The sequence below is a fragment of the Scomber scombrus genome, chromosome 15 (assembly GCF_963691925.1).
Source record: "Scomber scombrus chromosome 15, fScoSco1.1, whole genome shotgun sequence".
Classification (NCBI taxonomy): domain Eukaryota; kingdom Metazoa; phylum Chordata; class Actinopteri; order Scombriformes; family Scombridae; genus Scomber; species Scomber scombrus.
This window is the reverse complement of record NC_084984.1, coordinates 17,270,442-17,290,527: the sequence shown is the minus strand read 5'-3', so window position 1 is coordinate 17,290,527 and position 20,086 is coordinate 17,270,442. Positions and strand designations below refer to the sequence as shown.

The window sequence follows — 20,086 nt, the reverse complement described above, 5'->3', positions numbered from 1 at the left end:
TGAGCAACAAATATTTTTGGTTAAAAAAAGAAGGAAATATTAAAAGCAAAGGCAACATTCAAAGTAGTTCCTGAACTGTTCAGCACTTAATCTTCATCCAGAAGTAGGAATTGTTCTAATAGTCTGATCTTTTCATTTTTCCTGCTTCAAATTCAGCTCAATTTAGATATACTTTAATACTTTTACAGTGTCTTGAAACCACTGAAGAATTCTGCCTTAGCTCAAGATACTATTGCTCCTATTGCAAAGGAAAATGCTTATGTTATGTTTAACTTCCAGCAGATAATTTGATGTTACTGTTACTCATTTCAAGGAATCAAGAAAGGAATTCGCATTCTTTTCACTGCAGGTATCAATTAATCCGAAAATCAAAGGATAAAAACCTCCATAAATGATGGTGTTATTACTAGCTATGGCTTAAAATTTTGCTCTATGGGCTCTGTTTTTATTATGTAATGTCACCCAAAACAGACTGAAAGTATAACTATATTACATGAGCACTAAAAGGGGTTGGAAGACATTGCTAATTCTGTCACCAGAAAACCCTGGCACAACTGTGGTACCATTGCAAATGTCACTGTATTAGTAGGAAAAGGTTATCCGTATGTGTGGCTGTCAAAGCACTGGTTTTTCTTCCCTATTAAATTATTATTGTGTCAGTCCGTTTTAATGCCCTAGATCATAGAGAAAGTGCTCTATGAGTAAGCATAGAAGATGCTCAAGATTGCTTTACTGGTTCCACATTTAACTTAGAGGAAGAACTCAGGCTGTCGAGGCTGATGTTGAATCAAACTTATAAATCAAGCTTCCTTACCATCTGTAATGGCATGCCACAGGGATCTATTCTTGATCATCTACTATTTGCATTATACAGAAATACAATCACTCTCTGTAATTAAAACTTAAATGTAACACAATTATGTATTCCACAAATTCTAGTCCAACCCAAGCCCTGAGTAAATATTAGGCCTGGGTATCGTTTAAAAGATTACGATAACAGAACCAATTTAAATACCGAAACCAAATGGGTCCTTCATTTGATACCCATCATGTAAATAGAAGCTTTAAATTGCGACTTCACTACCACTAATGGGTTGTAGCTGCTGTGGCAGTGGGCCAATTACATGTCACATTAAATTGAAGAACGATTGTGTTGATCGGCTGTGAGAAAGTCCATACAAATAGTCATATTTTCTAGCTCTTGGTGCAAAAAGGGTTGATCGCAGGTATCGTTTGACATGAGACGTTTCTATACTACTTAGTATCAATTTATTTCGTTTGATACCAGGTATCCAGTACTAATACCCAGCCCTAGTAAATATGCAGATAAGCCCAAGTAAATTGTCTTATCTACCATAATAAATGCAGCCATTTACCATTTATATTCTTGTATATCAAAACTTTAAATACTAGTCATGTAGCTTGTTCTGGCTCATACATCTGGCTTGAGAGTCGACTATCATTCAACATTTATATTCATCATTTGAAGAAAACCAATCCAAACTATAACAATTTTCTTCAGTCAACTTTTATGTTTGTACAACTACTCAGATATTTTCATTATTTTATTATGTAATTGTGAACCAAAAATTACTCTTAAAATATCTTAGATATCCTAAATATCCACAGTAACGTTGATCAGGCATCAGGTACTTGAACTAGAAACAGCCTGCAAGCTAGATTCCTTTATTATGTGATAAAGCTTTATCACATGATGGTTTTAAACACTCCTCTAATTACTTGTTAATTTTAACTGATGCTTGATTGTCGGTTGCCTGACTTTATATAAACTTTTTTCAGATGTTGAGTGTGTGGTTGCCTGGGATTTTTTTTACCAGCAGAAATCCTCAGAACGTTCTACACACTGTCCCAAAAGCAGAGCCCTTTGAATGCCTCTTCACACATATTTCAGCATTTCAGACAAGGACAGACACAAGTATTATTTATATGCTCAAGAGGTATCGTTACACGCTTGACTGGCATACCATACCTACATGAGTTTCTTGATTCACTGTAGCTGCCTTAAAACCAGAACAACAGTATATGGAAATTATCAAATACTCCTGTAAAGGTATTTCTAATTAAATATACTGAGCTGATGAACTGTGCTGTTGAATATATGTATTCCTAGTGTCCCTTTACTGCTTGACAACAATTGAAATACATTAGATATGAACATTTAATTCTATCTTGAATATCATTTGATATCAAGGTGTATGTTAGCAGCTTGAACAACAGAGCATGACAGACGACCATCACTATACAGTTAACATTAAACGACACAATAAAAGATGCATGCAAGAGCTTATGAATTATACAGTAACATTCCAATAAATGTGTTTCCTAAAAAGCCATTTATAAATATTGACCTAAAAATGTGTTCAAAGACTGAAAATTCAAATTGAAATGCCTCTGCTGTATTGAATGACTGAAACGTCTTTCACACGTTTATGAACAATCATACAGTATAATTCCAAGCGTTTCATTTGTCACATAAAGCAGTCAGAGAAGCAAGAGAGGGAGAAAAATGTGTTTGGGGGGAAGAAAAAAATGCATGAAGGAAGAGAGGACAAAAGGAAGAAGAACGGTCTGTAAAAAATGAGGAAAGGATGTGCAGCACATTGTTACCACAGCGACCGTCTGCAAAAATGACAGCTGGTTTCTCCTTCTCAGAGCAGATCTGTGATACTGAATGTGTGTGATTGTGTGTCTGTGTACTGCATGCATGTCTACTAGATCCTGACCAATCCTGAATGTATGAGACTGATATCAGTATCGATATTTGAAAATGGATTTTTTTTTGTAAATATTTTTTAAGTCGTTTTTTTAAGTACCATTTTGTGATACAGAAATACTTAAGTAAAGCTATTTTACAGTTGAAGAGGAGGAAAGTAAGCGTTAAAAGATAAAAGTCATTTGAAAAAATTACAATAAAATAAGTTACCAATTAAAGATTTAATGCCTACATGTCGATACAGACATAGATTAGACAAAAGTATACGGACACCTACATAGACTTGATACTGTGGTTTAACCTCATACATACTGTTCAAATTCTGACTCATAATTAGTCTCTACACCAATTCACATTCATAAATTCCCCCATCAGTCATTAATACATGTTTGGTTAATCTTATGGGAAAAAAAGACATTTGCAATCACTGTTTTATGGTCCAGGAAAACTTGTTATAGAATATGATGAATGCAGCATGTTTGAATGCTGATTTTTTTTTTTTTAATAAACACAGGTTAAAAATGAACATTTGCATATATAAAAATGTAAATCAGCTGCACAAACATTTTAAAAAAGATGCATTATATTTCTTTTTTTATGTACTGTGGGTCACATTAGGAAAAGTCCAGCTAAAGAAATGTGTATATGGTGTTTTTATAGCTCTCAAATGTAAAAATAGGTCAAATTTGACCCTGAACAGTATGTAAGGGTTAAGGTCCTTAGTTGATATTTTGTAGCAGTTATGAGCTGTGAACTTTGCGGCAATGGTCCATATCCTGTTTGAACCTGACAATGCCCTCGTGCACACAGGCAGCTCCATAAAGAAACGTTACAGTTCCCTGAACTGACCTATCCACCGCCTTCGGGATGAACTGCAACATGAACTGTGGACCAATCCTCACTAAAGCTCCTTTGGCCAACAGGGGGCAAATTCCTGCATCCAAAATTCTTCCCAGCTTTCCCAGATGACTGGAGGCTGTTACAGCAGCAGATGAATGCCTGTGGTTATCAGAGTTCAACATTCACACACATAGGTATAATGTTATGCTGTCTATATATTATTGGCCATGTGGTGAGCCTCTGAAAACCCCATATCAGCCGGCATGTATCGATCTGGCTCTAATTGTGAGCTGTACATGTGTTACATGAGGGAGATGGGGGGGGGGGGGGGGGGGGGGGGGGGGGGGGTGGTAAGGACGAAGGGGATGGAGGAGTAGGGGGGAGGGGCCACTAATTCAATAAGCTTTTTCCTCCCTTGGCATGTCATCATATTCTCACTGCCCCTACTCCTCCCCTTCTACCTTCGTCCTTCTCTGTCTCATTACCGCATCCCCCCATCGCCCATCCCCTCTCTCTTTCTCTCCAACATCCCTCATCACTCCATCACTTTCTCCATTTTGCCTCCTCCCTCCTTTATTTTCCTTTCCCTCTCCCCCTTCTCCAGACACTTCTCACCTCCGTCCTCTCCTCCTGCCTTGAGGATTAGCGGGCCCAGCGCGGGGACGGCGGTGGCGGCGGTTCTTGCCGCGCCTGTGTGTGGGCCGACCTCTGTTTACTCTGATAATAGGGATTTCGAGCGTGCAGCGTTGGTTTCCACATGGCAATCCGCAGAGACTTCATTAAAATCAATCCTCCAAACAGAAGTCATGTGAGGCCAAACTCCCCCCCACAAGCTCGTGCCCATGCCCCCCTGTATCTAATCCTTCAGACAATAGCAGCACATTTACATTGTGCAGGTGAATGCAACACGAATCTCTGAGAGCACGCAGGCATGTACAAGTGGACCTGAGATAACAGATGAATGATAATGAAAAAGAGCACTGAGACCGCAAAATGAATAAGGACACGCACGACGTCCAGCAGCCTTATGAGAAGCCAAGAAAAGAAACAGGCTTTTATTAATATGAGGAGGGGCCTGAATACAAAGGGGCTTCCCACTGTATAGACAAATCAATCCCTCTTGGATCTCACAGAGGTTTTTTGTAACCCCAAATTACTCAAATTGAAGCAGCTCTTTCAAAACTTAGAGCAACAACTTGAGAGATTGGTGTTATTTTGCATTAAACTGCAGTATTAAGCTGGAAAGAACATACATATTAAAGAACAACTGAAATTCAGTCAGAGCAAATTTAAGTTCTGTTGTTCTGTTAGACCACTGCCTGTCATTTAATATTCAAGGATGAATGTGTGAAAGTTTATAAGATACTGCAAATATGAACTTTAAAAAGCTATTTTTTGACACTGTGTGGGTAACAGTTGAACTCCAGTTGGGTGTTCCAGATTTTGGTGGTTTTAAACAGTCAAAACAACCTGAGAAGCTGGAACCATCTGACTTGAACTCTTTTGTCTTTGTAAATCTTTTGTCTTTTAATTATTTTCTGATGTTTCGTTTTGTTTGTCTCGTAACACTTTGAGTTTTGCTTTGCAAATGTAAAGTGCTTTATAAAGAAAATGTATTATTATTTATTATTAAATGAATTAAAACTATTGTCTCTGTGGATTAAGCACTCAGCATTGAATCCTGATTGTCAGACCTTTTGGTGCTTTCCTTTGAAATCTTATTTATTTAATCAACTAACAAATATGGCAAAAAAATATAAAACGCTATCAGTTCTGTGTCTGAAAAAGTTGGAGTTAATCAACAAAGGATGTCTGTACCTTTAAAGCGGCGAGCAGTTAAAAAAAAAAGGCTGACTCTATTACAGTAAATCCTGCACGTTTCCTTTGAGCTGATCACAAACAGTCAGTGATGTCCTGCGAGACTCAACGGGGAGACGGTCCTCTGCCTCAAGCTGTTTATCTTTCAAGTCTCACCGTTTTACCAGGAGATTATGTTTGGTGTTTTGAGGGGAGGAACATAATCTCTGAGCCAAAAATAAATTTGGGATATAACAAAACGCTTTTCTTCTTCTTTTTCTTCTTCTTCTTCCTGACAAGCTATTTAATATTCTGTTTCAGCTTGAAAGCCTCTTTTTCATTTCACAGTTTGAATGATCTGTCTGATGAATGGCATTGTTTTACTTATTTTTCATATGATTCTACATTTTCTTAAACAAAAAGTGATATTATGCCTGTTTTTTAACATAATCTTGTGTTAGAATGTAGGTCTCAAAGCGTGAGCGTTATTTACAGAGAACAGAGTGCTGGGCCTGATGTGCTCGGCTGGCTGGAAGCACCATGTGGACGTCAGACTCATCTCACACTTGTCCATCACCAGAGACTGATGCGATGCTAATGATGCTGCAGACTGATGTAAGGCTTGGCGCCATGGCAACAGCCTGCTGCTTCAAAGACATCCAGTTGTGGTGAGGTGTTTGTGAAGGCCGCCAGTCTTGAGGAAACGTGACTTCATATGAAAACGGGGCATTTCACCTCAGAGTGGACACTACCTGCCACAGTGGCGGCGACATGTGACCACACCACACACACTGGTGGCTTCAATCTGAGATCACTGCTTTTAATAAAAGATTATTCTTATTTTTATGAATGACTCATTGCTCAGACATTCTGCCACAATTGAGGATGGTGACCTTTTGAGGCTATGTTTAGAAATAAGACAGTTAGTTTTGTATGTCACATCATGTGTCACATAAGGTAAAATGATCATTTTTTATTCTTTTTTTATTATTCTTGTTTGACAAAAAAATAATTTGAAGAAAACGGCTGAGGAGCAAAACTCAAACTGTGACTACATTTACAGAGCATGACTGCATAGCTTCAACCAAAACAACAAACAAAATGCTTTATTTATGACTAGAAATATGACTAGAATATTTAATGACTAGAATAAAAAAGATGTTTGAAAAAAATGCCAAAGCCTGTCACTGACAAACAAATCTAATTTAGAAAAGCTTAAAAATACCATAATCTAATATGAATGTCCTATTTCCTTCAGTATAAAAGATTAGTGGAAATGTTTCTTAAATAATTCTTATATTAGTAGGTTGACACCTCATTTTTGTAATGTAAAAGTAGACATAATCAACATTCAGGGGTTGAGGTTTTAAATTATAATAAATAATGAGGCCTGGAAATTACAAAAATGGTGCAAAAAGCATTTTTGCACCATATATATCACATAATATTAAGTTTTCACCAGTTTGGCCAGGTTTTGCAGATTTTTTGTGCATGTTTAGGCCCTCAAAAATGTATATGCATCACTTGGTGCTCGGGACCTTATCACCCCTTTAACTTCAAAAAGTCCTCAAAATATCAAAATGACTGTTATTTGTCAATGCATTCCAAAACTACCCATGAGACTGTTGTAAAACTGATATAACTGTGTCCTGATCTGCCGCCTCTGTGGTAAAGTGTGGTTAAAATGAGGCTAAACTAAAATTACTTATGGTCAGGGTTCAAAGAAAGCCAGTATGTTCTCCTTTGAAATTTCTATTGTAATGGATTCAAGTAAACCAACTGGATCAACTGAGATATATTCAACCCAACCTAAAAACCCCTGTGAGCTTTGAGTCTGGAGAGGAGACGAGGGTAACAACTCTTGAATACTTTGAATTTGGCCTGCAGTAGCCATTTTAAACGCTTGCTGTCAGTGTTACATATTCCTCCTTTAATGCGTGTAAATATAATATAAAATGCACATGTAGTGTCTGAGTGAAAAAAAGCGATCTGTGTATAGAGTTAAATGTGTTTGTGTGAGTTGAGTCATAGGGGGCTGGGTGGCAGGCCTTTGATTAACTGCAGCCAGCTCAGAATGGTGAGGTGTTCCTGTCATTAGAAGACATGGAGCCCCTGCTGAGAGTGATATCAAAGGGCCGCAGTTGGTGCTGCTGCTCTGCCAGCTACCTGCTGCGTCAACACGTCTGTCACCATTGCCACGCCGGGCCAGGGATCACACACTGGGAGAAGGGCCAGGTGGAGAGACGGATAGAGGAGACGAGGAGTGGATGTGTTTGTGTGGGTTCGTGTGTTAAAATCGCAGATGGGTGTGATAGAGGAGGAAAGAGTAGTCGGAGAGGATGGCAGGTCGAAGAGATTACTCACTGTCCTCCGAAGAGCTGCATGCCCAGCAGGGCAAAGACCACGATGAAGAGGAAGAGGAGGAAGAGCAAGCTGATGATGGACTTCATGGAATTGAGAAGTGAAACCACAAGATTCCTCAAAGAGTTCCAATATCTGAGAGGAAACACAGAAATAATCATTTTCAACACCCTGAAGACACAGAATAACTTTGTTTTTGTCCATAAAATGTGAGTACACAAAAGAATGAAAAAGCTGGTTCAGACAAACAGAATAAATATGATAGCTACGCTGGGAAACAAAGAAATGGAGGAAAGAAATGAACAAATGGTAATCACAGCTGTAGGTGGCATGAAACAACATCAGTCTACAGCTGCCAGTCTCACTGAATCACAGGATTAGAGTTAATCTAATGTAGTAAAACGGATTGCCATCAAACTCTAACAGGATTGTTAGTTCAGAGAGAAAAGAGTTAAGACCGCCCTGAAGTGCTGCTCCTGTCACATGAAAACCTTGTATCTCCAAAATGTTGCGTTTTAACAGAATTCACACACATCTTCACCATTTACTAGTTTTTTCGTAAATGAAGTTGTTAGCCAATTTATTCAGGATCAACTGAAATGACAGCAGGCCCACAGGTCTTATATCAGTATTTTCATAATATGTCACATTGTGTCCTAACTGAATGCGATGCAAGCCAGCGTCAGCAACAAAATCAGTTTTATTGCTCTATTTACTATTGGAGAGTCCAAACAGCTGATTCATTTAGTTAAAATGAGGATACCTTTGATACCTCTTCATGTCACACCAAAAACATAGATGAGGTGGCAGCTGGCTGGAGGAAGATCACCAGGGAGCTGGAAGTTTCTGGCTAAGTTGCTGTTGCCTATAGGCTACTGTATGCCAATTCCAGTACAAATGTAGATTAGCAAGTACTCTGCCATCTTTTACTTGAGTGGTGAGTCTGATCTGAAGTGCACAGCTGATAGGTACGTGATTTGTTTACATGACAGAACAGAAGTACATATTTACCAGATTAAGTGTGGACAGAGAGTGTCCAATGTTGCGTGACGCATTGTGATAGTCAGACACTCGTGTGTTTTCACAAAATCCCTTCTAGGGACAGGCGTTGCAAATTAGCACCCGCAATAAACACTGTGGTACTTGCATCAGACAGTTGTTTTAGCCTGTCTATGTATATTGTATCTGTCCCTATTAAATAAAGCATAAGAAAAGAAGAAGAATATGGTGTCAGGCAGCTCAGAAATGCCATCAATTGGTTTGAGAGTGGTATGACCTATAATACAATGAATGGGGAAAAAACTGTGGAGATATGTTCAAAACATGGTCATGGTTGTGTTTTCTTTTTACCTATACCTTATGCTTTGGGGTATGTTGGGGTATGTCAACAGTATTGTAATGTTTGTAATGTTTCCTCTCTGTCGGTGAGTAAGCAGCAAGGTTTAACTAAACCCCTGTTTCTGCCAAAAGCTCTTCAGGTTTTCTGATTGATTCATAATTACGAGGCAAGATCTGAACTTAACGCTCCAATATAATCAAAACAGATGAATACACAGACAGCTTCAAAATCTCAAAGCTCCTTCAACACTGACAGTTATTGAGGTGCAAAAACTAAAAGCAAGGTTTCTGTGACAGAAGCTTAATCTTATTTTTTGTATAGTTTCATATGTTTGAGTGTGTCTTTTCCTGCAATGAACTCACTTGGTGACTTTAAATATCCTGAGCAGTCGCAGGGCTCTCAACACGCTGATACCAAACGACGCTCCTGGTTTAATCATGTCCCAGATCACCTCAAAAATACTTCCCACAATCACCTGGAGAGGAGAGCAGAGGGTAAAGTTCTCACTAGCTGTGTATGGCTCTGTTTCAACAAGCCGTTAAAAACTGTTTAAGGCACATTAAATCTGGTCATAAAACACTGACAGATGACCTCTTTACCGTCCAAGCATGCAGAACTTTAAATCAATGTGACACATCTACCTGTGTGTCAGAGCAGAACGTAACTCACCCCAAAATCAAAGCAATTAAAGGAGGAGTGGAAATAATTCCTCACTCCGAGGCCGTACATCTTCAAAGACATCTCAGAGAGAAACAAACCAAGGAAGACAATCTCCGCTGTGTCTGTTTTCAACACGGACAGAGTAAAAAAATAAATTTTTAAAAGCAGTTAACACCAATAACTGCATGCTTGTATGAGAGTGTACTTGTGTGTGACTTACAGAGGGCTGTTGTGAGCCACTCAGGTTGATTGTAGTGGACAATGGCCACACACAGAGTGTTGAGGCCCACCAGACACAGAACGATCCAGTAGAAGCTGTGAGCTTTCACCATGCGGCGGATGAAGAAGCGGGTCCTCTTCTCCTTACGCCGGAAGTAAGAGGAGTTGTCCATCTTACCGCTGCTCTTCACGCTAGCCCGACCAAACGGAGAGCCGGGAGGAGCTGAAAGATGAGATAGAGGAGAGGGGGAGAGAGAAAGTGTGAGTGTGTGGCAGATAAATATTTTTCCAAATTTTCACAGTGTGTGTTTTAATTGTCTTCTTCCTGCTGCTGTGATGAGCTGCTTCCCCGTCATAAACACACTCAATAAGACCATCATTTTAATTTAATATGAAATACAATATTAGTGATTGGTGTTAGTTGGTGGAGGAGTTTTAACAGACACTAAAAAAGCTCTTTCTGTGTGCTAATTTTTGGCTTGTTTACATATATGCTTTAAAAATAATTTATTGCCAAGCTTAAAAGCTGTTTTTCCACTGTCCTCTCTGGTTGAAAGTGTCAAATGTCTTACCTCTATCCACACTCAAGTACCTAAAGCACTGACTGCAGCAAGGTGAGTTAAGATAAACTAGCAAAACATAAAGACGTTTAGCTAGTGTGAAGTTACTCTGAAAAGAATAATTAAACTTTTGGAGAAATTCAACATGCTTAGTGGCTTTATTACTTAAAGTTACATGAAATAAACCATGTTACTCTCATGTCTGTACACTAAATGTGAAGCTACAGTCAAGAACAATTAGCTTATTTTAGCATATAAACTGGAAATGGAGGGAAAGAGCTAGCGTGGCTCTGACCAAAGTTTGGTTTGTTTTTTTAAATCCTACTAGCATCTTTCAACATAAATTGTGTTTGTTAAATTTGTACAAAAAGCAAAACACAAAAATAACAAGTTGTGGGTGTGCAGGAAGTTTTTTTCTCTGGCGCAGTATTTTTTGTTCTAGAAAGGCGAAGTCATGACCCGCCCTAGTCTGCCTCTGATTGGCTAACCCTGATATTCTTATCCTAACACTAACCAATCTCACTCCTGCTTAAATCAAACCAACGAAGGCAACAAGTACTAGGCCAATCAGAGGCAGAGAAGGGTGGGTTATGACTTTGCCATCCTAGGAAAAGAAAAAATTGAGATTTCCCAGGCGGGGAGCTCCGGTCCTCTGAAATGACAATAATGACTCGCGAGAGCCCCCTCTGAAATGATGCCAACGCGGAAGTAACTTAAAACTGCATTCTATCAAAAGGCCACCAGGGGGCGACCGTTTTGGTGTCAAAAGGACTTGCGTCTCTATACAAGTCAATAGAGAATTCACCAACTTCTCATTTGATTTCTAACCTCAGTAAACGTTTTCAAAATGTGTTTATGGTCTCAATCGCTAGTTTAAAGCCTTCTTCAATGCAGTATGATGCATTAGGGCGTGGCTACGTCGTGATTGACAGGTTGATTGGTTCACAGGTTCAGGAGGGCGCCTCATGCCCCTCTTGATGCCCATATAAGTAGAATCCGTGTTTTTATTTTTCCCGGTATGCACCTGAAATTTTCAAGATGGCGCTGCTCAGATCCGATACTCCGCTTCTCCACTACACAGTTCCAGCACGACTCGACCCGACTTGGCTCACCTCGACTCCTGGTACCTGGTACTTTTTTAGTACCTGCTCTGGTGAGGTTCCAAGCGAGCCGATACTAAATGTGACGTCAACAGACTGCCGGCCACTGATTGGTCAGAAGAGTTGTCGCTGGAAGAGTCATGAGCCGTGCCACACAAGAATCAAACCCGGCATTTTTAAATACCAGCAGCAGCATACAGCTCAATTTTCTTGCTTTGTGTGTGACAAAAAGCCACATACAGCAGCAAGTACACCACTGCCTCAATGTCCTCCATTGTTTCACGGCAGTTTCGCAGAGCCGTGCTATGACGACCCCGCCCACGTTGAGTAGGTACCTATTTGTAATGGAAAAGGTCTGTTCTGGAACCGTACCGAGCCGAGTCGAGGCGAGTCGTGCTGGAACAGCGTAGTGGAAAAGCGCCAAATTTGGCTTCCAAGCAGCAGTCCACAAACCAATGGGTGACGTCACGGATGTTACGTCCATTTCTTATATACAGTCTATGAGATTTCCTGGCTTCTCTCTGACCAAGAAGTTCCAGCCTGAATTCTTTTTTTTTTTAAATGCTTACTGCTTATCCTTCCATTTTAATCAGTATTTGGATTTCTGTACATTAATACTGAGGCTGCTGTAGACTGATATTTTCAGACATACCAGAAATGAACAGTTTTTAATGTCTCCACCTGCTGATGCTTTATTCCTCCACTCAATTATGTATTCATCCTGCTCTAGGCTCTTTTGGTGGCAATTTTCCTGAGCAGCTTCAGGATTGCAATGGTGCCTCCGGTCACCAAGACTGAAAAAAATCAGTCTATAACACCCACATGTCCATAGTTTGTGCTACAATTGAACTACTGCCAGCTAGAGGAAATTAGAGACCTTACAGTTTTTGAGACAGAAGCATGATTTTATGGTTGAGTAGGAAATCCATTCCACTTTACATCTGCTCACAAGCAAGGAAAGATGCTTGTGGACAACACTGTAAACTAATAGGTAAAGAAAGAAAAAACTAAAATCACCTGAAGGCTCTGTGAATTGTACTTGCAGCTGCTCATTAAAGAAGACACTAAATTTACCTGTGCGGCGCATCTATTCCCATGGTGATCAATTTCATGGAAAAGTCATGAAATGAGATCGTCAGTGGAAAAACAAAGTTTTTCAAGTGAAAGGCGACAAAATAGTTTCAATTATCATGCTTATGCTTATTTCCAACCCACAGACAAGCAATTACATGTTGCCTTTGTGTGGAGCCAGGAAGTCCATTAATATTAAAAAGTCTCATTCTAATGTGCTGCAGGTGATTCTCTTCATATTTTAATTTAACAGTTTAATTAGAAAAGTTAATTATACTTATTTTCCCCCTCCAGGCGATATGCTACTGCGACCGGGAGAAACTAGCTTTAGGTCTCTAAATCCAGATGGTGTTAAATATGCTTCTGTGATGTCCATTGTTAAGTTAGTCTAAGATACAGTTGAACATGTTTTATAGCATAGAGGTGACATGACATACTAATCTGATAAATGGAGACCACAGAGAGGCAGAGGACAGGCTTTTATAGTGGCTTTTATTGTGAAGGTCGACAGCTTGTGAAGATCAGAGGTGATCTGCCGGTGGAGGTGGATATAAAAAGATGTGAGGCTCACCGACAGAGGAGATGTCCACGAAAGGATCTTCTCCTTCTTCGGCGCCGATCAGGTCGTTCTTACCCTTTTTTGCTTTTCCTCGTTTCAGGACTGGAGAGAAGCGCACAGACAGGAAGGGAAGAAATAATGTTTAACTTACTGTGCAGTGTGAGTTCAACTTTTTCTGTTCTTTAATATAAATCTGTCAACTGAAAAAATCAATTAAAGGAACGTGAAAAAAAATTTGCATTTTCAAATTGTATTTCAACTTAACAACCCTCATGTCACTGCAGGATATATATGTATGTGTGTGTGTGTGTGTGTGTGTGTGTGTGTGTGTGTGTGTGTGTGTGTGTGTGTGTGTGTGTGTGTGTGTGTGTGTGTGTGTGTGTGTGTGTGTATATATATGGCAAAATGGAAGGGTGACCTAATTGGAACCCATGAATAGCAGGCATCAATCACGTTTTTCATTTGGAGATTTTCTGCCTTCCTGCTTGAAGCCAGCCTTGGAATGAAAAACTGCCAGCATGACATGAACGTGATGGTCACATGACCTCCTCTGTGGCGCCGGAGTGGAGGGCTCACTCTCCAGATCTACTAACCTCCGCTTGTGAAAAAGCTGCTGGGAGGGGAAACCAATGAGGCTCTGCAAAAGTTTGACTTTCTTATCAAAGCGTTCCCATCGATAAGTGGGTCATAAAAACTATGTGTTCTCAAAAGAACGTTTGAGCGTGTTTCCACTAGAAATCGTGGTCTCAAGAAGAATAAAAGGAGGTTGCTGCACTAGAATCAAAGAAACTTAAACTTGACAGAAGCAAGTTGTTATTCTTGCAGAATTTTTCACATCTTTTAAGAAAATATGACTATAAAGACAATCAACACAGAAAAATGACTTGATAAGATGGATATTTTTGCAGTGACTCCTGAGAAATATAAGTAAAAATATATTCTAAGTTGTGGAGAGAGACTTTTCTTATAAAGGATCATTTTTTTCAACGTCTCACCATCACAAGGTTAGGTAAACGGTGGATGCGTCAATTTCAAACAAAGAATTTTACAATCACCTCCACTGAGTCCGTCAGCTATGATTGACACTTTTACTCACCTACTCATACCTGTCATTCACCTGATTGAAGCCTATTCCATATTTCATGCTGTAACTACATCAGAGTGGTTTTCCTACAGCTGTGGACTCAGACGTTTTAATCCCCCTGTACGTAACTAATTGAGAAAATAAGGCCACTGGGTGCTGTCACCTTACTGGAACCATCATCACAGATGTGTTTCCAGTGTGTGTCCGTCTACAGGAAAATGCACTCTGGCACGTGTGTGTTGGGAAGCGTGATATAGTGAATTTACTTTAACAAATCCAATCAGACCATTGCTGTAAATCCTTCTAATTAACCCTTGCCTTCACAGCGGGCCTAATGGACTGACATCAGAGGGGAGAGTGTGTGAGAGAGAGAGAAAGAGAGAGAGATTTTTTAAAAAGGCAGCGAGAGCAGAGAGTGGAAACCATGATTAGCACTCAAACAACTGGCTGATCATAAGTGCTGATTTTATGATGGCACTTACATATCTAATTACAAATCACACATTGTTGCAGCTACACATTAGGGGTTAATGTAAAGCTCAGGAACCGCCTTACACTTACTATACCTTATATTTTACACTGTCATGCTAACTACAAAGTCAACTCAGGTCATAAGTCTTTCAATTGCAGCTGAGAAGTGCTTTTCTTCCTCTGCCTGTTGAGGTTTGCAGATGACAAATATTCAGTTAGAATTAAACAGATTGTGTGAGCTGTGTGATTTGGGTGAAGTGGAAAGTGACTCTCAATTTCTTTTGTACTAGACTGGCAATTTTCCATGAAATGGCTCAGAAAATCTTATTTTAGTGTGTCCATGATCAAAAATTGGAACAAGTATTTAATTTTGATGTGTTAAGGTTTGCTGACTTTCTCTCAAACACCTGGAAAAGACAGCAAGATGGACTATTTAAAAAGTGTTTACTTACATTTCTCCAGGATTATATTGTAAATACTATCGTCAATTATTTATTTATTTTTTTGTTATAGACTATGAATGTTGGAAGATTTGTTTGTGAAAGTTGTTTGAGAATTTTCTAATGTTGATTTTTGTTGTTCTTCTTTGAAAATTCATACGCCACATCTGCATTTTATTATTAGTGGTGTTTTGTGGACAATAGTTGTATGTAAAACCTATTAATTTCAAAACAAACTGAATTCATTTATATTTCATATTATTACTATTACTTATAATTATAAGTATGCAAAGAAACCTGTCAAAACCTCTTGTGACCCAGATTAAAATCATTCTAAAACCTGAGATTAAAGCATGTTCAACTGTCAGCAAACTGAGTTCTGTAACCAATTGGATTCAAACTATTTCTTGCCACGAGTGAAATGAAAGACCAATACCAACTCTGTGCAGTAAATATAAAGCTAGAACCAACAGCAACAGGGGAAAGCCAGCCTCATAGATAGCAAATTCCACCTACCGACACCTCTTGTATAATTTATACAAATCTAAGTGTGAAAATGACATGTTGTGGTGTGTGACTGGGGCTAATGTGTTGGGTGCAGACTCCCTGGAGGCCTGTTATCACTCTGAGGCAACTGCACCTGACAGATTAGGATGTTTTCTCAATTGCTGTTTTCAAATCCTTTAACTTTATCCATGTTTCTCAACATACACCCAAGGAAAGAAAATTATTTGCATCTGAAAATGAGCTCGTGTTTGGGGTTCATGTGATCCAGTTAACTGTGAATAAAACTGCACTTTGCTGGTTAAGCTGTTTATTGCTATACCAACAGTTAAATTCAATTAACTATTTACTAAATAAATCTTTAGACAGTTTTAATAAAGGAAATATTTGTCATATCACTTCAAATCAATAATTATATCAACCTTACAGGCCAATATTTTGAATTTTGTGAGTTTGGAAACACAGTAATACTAAATTTCCACCTAAAGCTCAAATTTTCACACCTTACAGATGTGAAAATACATGATATTGCATTTTTGTTAAAATGTAAAAGAAGAAAAAAGCAGATTGTGCCTTTTAGGTACCTCTGTTTCCCTTTTTTGATGATAATTATTTCAGTGCAGCGTGTCTGAGTCTAATTGAAGCCTACACTCTGCTCCACACAGGAACAATGTGACTGATGATTTTTGGAAGGATTTATGCACGGCACATGCAGCACCTACTGTACAAAATCTATCCTTCAAATGGAAATGATGAACCATACCTGTGCCTGGTTTACCATCGGCCCTCTGTGGTGGCGTAGACCATGGTAAAGCAGACAACAGATACTCAGCCCATTTTTCACCTGAAAGGTTTTGTTTCCTCTTGTACCACGCACCGTCCAGCGGGGACTTCTCCTCTGCAATCTCTTCTTCCTCCTCCAGCAACACCTCCTCTGCAGTGGGAGAGAGAGAGAGAGAGAGAGAGAGAGTGAGAGAGAGAGAGAGAGAGAGAGAGAGAGAGAGAGAGAGAGAGAGAGAGAGAGAGAGAGAGAGAGAGAGAGAGAGAGAGAGAGAGAGAGAGAGAGAAAGAAAGGAAAGAGGGACTTTCTCTCAGTTTGTCATGTTTTTTTTTTTTATCCTAACACAACAAACAAATTACGTGCCAGCTCTCACACTGTTTCAGAGATGAGTCTGACCTGCTTTGCAGATCCACTCCAGGTATCCGGTGAGCTCTCTCTCGATCTGCTGCTGCCTCCGAAGCTTCAGGAACTCTTGCCTCTTCTCTACACGTTCTCTCTCTTTGGCAAATTCTCTGTGGGAACACATACAGGGACGTATTTTACAAAGAAAAGAGAAAGTCATACATCAGCATGAGTACGTTTACAGCAACAAATACGCTTTTAACATTACAAAACCAACACATCCATGTGACACCCCGAGAGAGAGGGAAAAGGCCGCTGGCATAGCTGCAGCTGTGTTAGCAGATCTGACTGAAATTTAGAGGAAAAACTGTGAAGAGTGATGTAATGACATGACACACCATAATAATGCAATGTTTCATGGCTGCTAGTAAGATATGTATCAGATGTAGGACTTATCACAGCATATGCAATTATATTGAGATAACATATACTGTGATATAGATAATGCTAATGGTAAATGGACTACATTCATTTAGTGCTTTATAATGTGCTAATAACTATGTATGTATGTGTGTGGTTTGCGTGTGTATGTATCTGGCAGGCACCATACTTAAACTGGAAGTTGCTACCACAACATGGCACTACAGCGATGATGGCTACGGGAGTCTAAGGAACAAAAATGATCTTGTTTCTGTTGTTAGTTTATTTATTTAATTAGGAATACAATAACAAGCAACCACACACAATATCATATATATAGAATAACAGGTAGAGACAGAAGAATTTAAGATACAGAAATCTCCATTTTTGAAAAAAGAAAAAAAAGTCACAAAAGCTGAAATTGTAAATTTACACTTGAAGTTGCCTTTTCATAGATAGGAGCCTGCATGGAGTTGAGGGAGTTGTTGCTATTTAGAAATGTAATGTTTTGGCATAGAGTCCATTAGATCAGCCCCCAGCAACTACATATAAATCCAGCAGGTAAGCAGTATCAATTTCTCACATTTAGAACAAACTGAATTTTGCAAAAATCAGTTCAGAGTTAAGCAAGTCAGTCTATTTTGTAACAAAGTCTGCATCTCTCAATATACTGTATAGCTAATCAAAGACGTTTTAATGATGGTGAGAACAAAGAAAGAAAAATTGATATTGAGTGGTATTTCCAAAGAGCTGTTTCATAAAGATTATAATTAACAAGTATTTTGTGTACAATACACATTGAGTACTACAATTTGTTTTCCCTGTGACCACAGGCATGAGTTGTGGGGTGAAAATAATAAGTTCAATGTGAGCAAAGCAGCATCACAATACAGATGGCCACAAAATACACTCAGTATAATATCATCACAAAAACGCATGCCGGTATTTAATTCGGATGGTCCACTAGTCAACATTAATCTGGCATGTTTTAATTGTGTAACAGCAGTGATGTAATTAACAGTGCAGAGAAAATGACCGATGAGCTCACTGTATAATTCTGCACATGCCCAGATAGTGTGTAGTGAGTAGTGAATGACTGAATGATTTCAGACACAGCACTGTCCTTTAAAAATGATCTACAAGTCTGTAGCTAAAGAGCAATAAATATATTTTATACACAGTGCTGATAAGGCTAATGCCTCTTTAAACTGAGTGCAAATTTGGGATCATTTGAAGCTTTATGGATAGGTCTAATGTTGGTCTTATACTACTCAGACGGAATAATGACACTATTAAAACAGACCTCAAATGATTCAGAATATAACGAGACTTCAACACAACATTAGGAATGTTATTGTTGCCAGTAGCTGTCCTACATTTACTCTTTTAATCATTTTTTATATACATATACAGTATAGTCTGACTCAAGACATATTCCATATGTCCATGTGCATCTTCCTGAGTATTGTTCTTGAAAATGTGTCTGTCCAAGTTGAGGGTTCCTATTCATATGTCTTTGGTGTTCACAAAGCATTGTGTTGATGGTCTACTGAATGACATGTTTGTACATCTTACTGATGTTTGTTGACCAGCATTCCTGACAGGCTGAACAAAGAACTGTCCTGTTGCTTGAGGTTTTATACTGTCTGTATTTGAAATATGAGGGGAATATCCCCCACAGTATGTTACTGTGTAACGGTAAATGGGCTGTATTTGTATAAAACGTTTCTAATCTTTGGACCACTCGAAGCGCTTTTACACTACATTCACATTCACCCTGACACACACACATTCATACGCTGATAGCAGAGGCTGCCACACAGGGTGCCAACCTGCTCATCAGAGGGAGACTAACATTCACACACATTCATACACCATTCGCACAGCCATCTGGAGCAATATGGGGTTAAGCATCTTGCCCAAGGACGCATAGACATGCTGACAGGAGGAACCGGGAATCGAACCGCCAATCTTCCGCTTAGTGGACGACCCTTAATCAGCTTCAACAGCTATCGTTTTCGGCTGTTAAATTATACAATGCAAAAACTGGATCAACAACTTTCATGCTGAGCATACAATTTAACGACACCTGGCTGCAGCAACATGACCATAAGGATCACACCATTTGAACAAACCTCGTGTTTTCACTGCATGATCTGGGTGTCAAATAAATTATTACATAAAATGTGATCTCCAGTTTCTCTTTGTGTGACCCAATTAGCATTTCTGTATTTTGCAACACTGTAGAGTTCAAAGGTTTGATAGGACACGCATCCTTTGTTGGACTGTTGTTGTTGTTGATGCATCTTTACCTGAAAAGACAAAGACAACAATGAGGAACTTTTTTATAAATCTCATACGCTGCAGTACTTAGCAGAGTCTTACAAATGTTTAAATTACTAGATGCCACTGTGCTGAGTTTATAGACCACAGCTTCAAATCTTATTTCAGCACCAACAGAAAGAAATCCCCAAAGCTCCATCCAACCATCACTACTTTTTATGTCTCGTGTAAAGCTCTTGAATTGCCTTGCTTTGCCTCATCTTGTGATGCATCAGTGTAATAGCTTTCAGGGGAGGGAGATGTTTGAAAATGTATAAATATTAAACTGCAGAAATAGCTGCACTCTATGCTCCGATAATTAATCCTCGATATATTTAGAACATAATGATTTTACTTCATTTTGACACACAGTAAATGTCCCGTAGGTGGCACATCTTTGAACTTTGTATGTATTTGCCATTGCAGGTCTTTTTATGATGCAATGAAACACTCTAACAGACTAAATACTGCTGCAGTTCTCT

The 20,086-nt window shown here is 39.0% G+C and overlaps 1 protein-coding gene across 1 annotated transcript in view; it reads right to left on the bottom strand.

Annotated features, from left to right (window-relative positions):
* Positions 1-20,086, bottom strand: part of cacna1bb (calcium channel, voltage-dependent, N type, alpha 1B subunit, b) — a 177,110-nt gene that overhangs the window by 64,505 nt on the left and 92,519 nt on the right. The window contains 7 exon segments of the mRNA XM_062434601.1: positions 7,736-7,867; positions 9,434-9,546; positions 9,741-9,853; positions 9,952-10,173; positions 13,253-13,342; positions 16,584-16,673; positions 16,917-17,032. Of these exon segments, the coding sequence (XP_062290585.1) occupies positions 7,736-7,867; positions 9,434-9,546; positions 9,741-9,853; positions 9,952-10,173; positions 13,253-13,342; positions 16,584-16,673; positions 16,917-17,032 (876 nt within the window).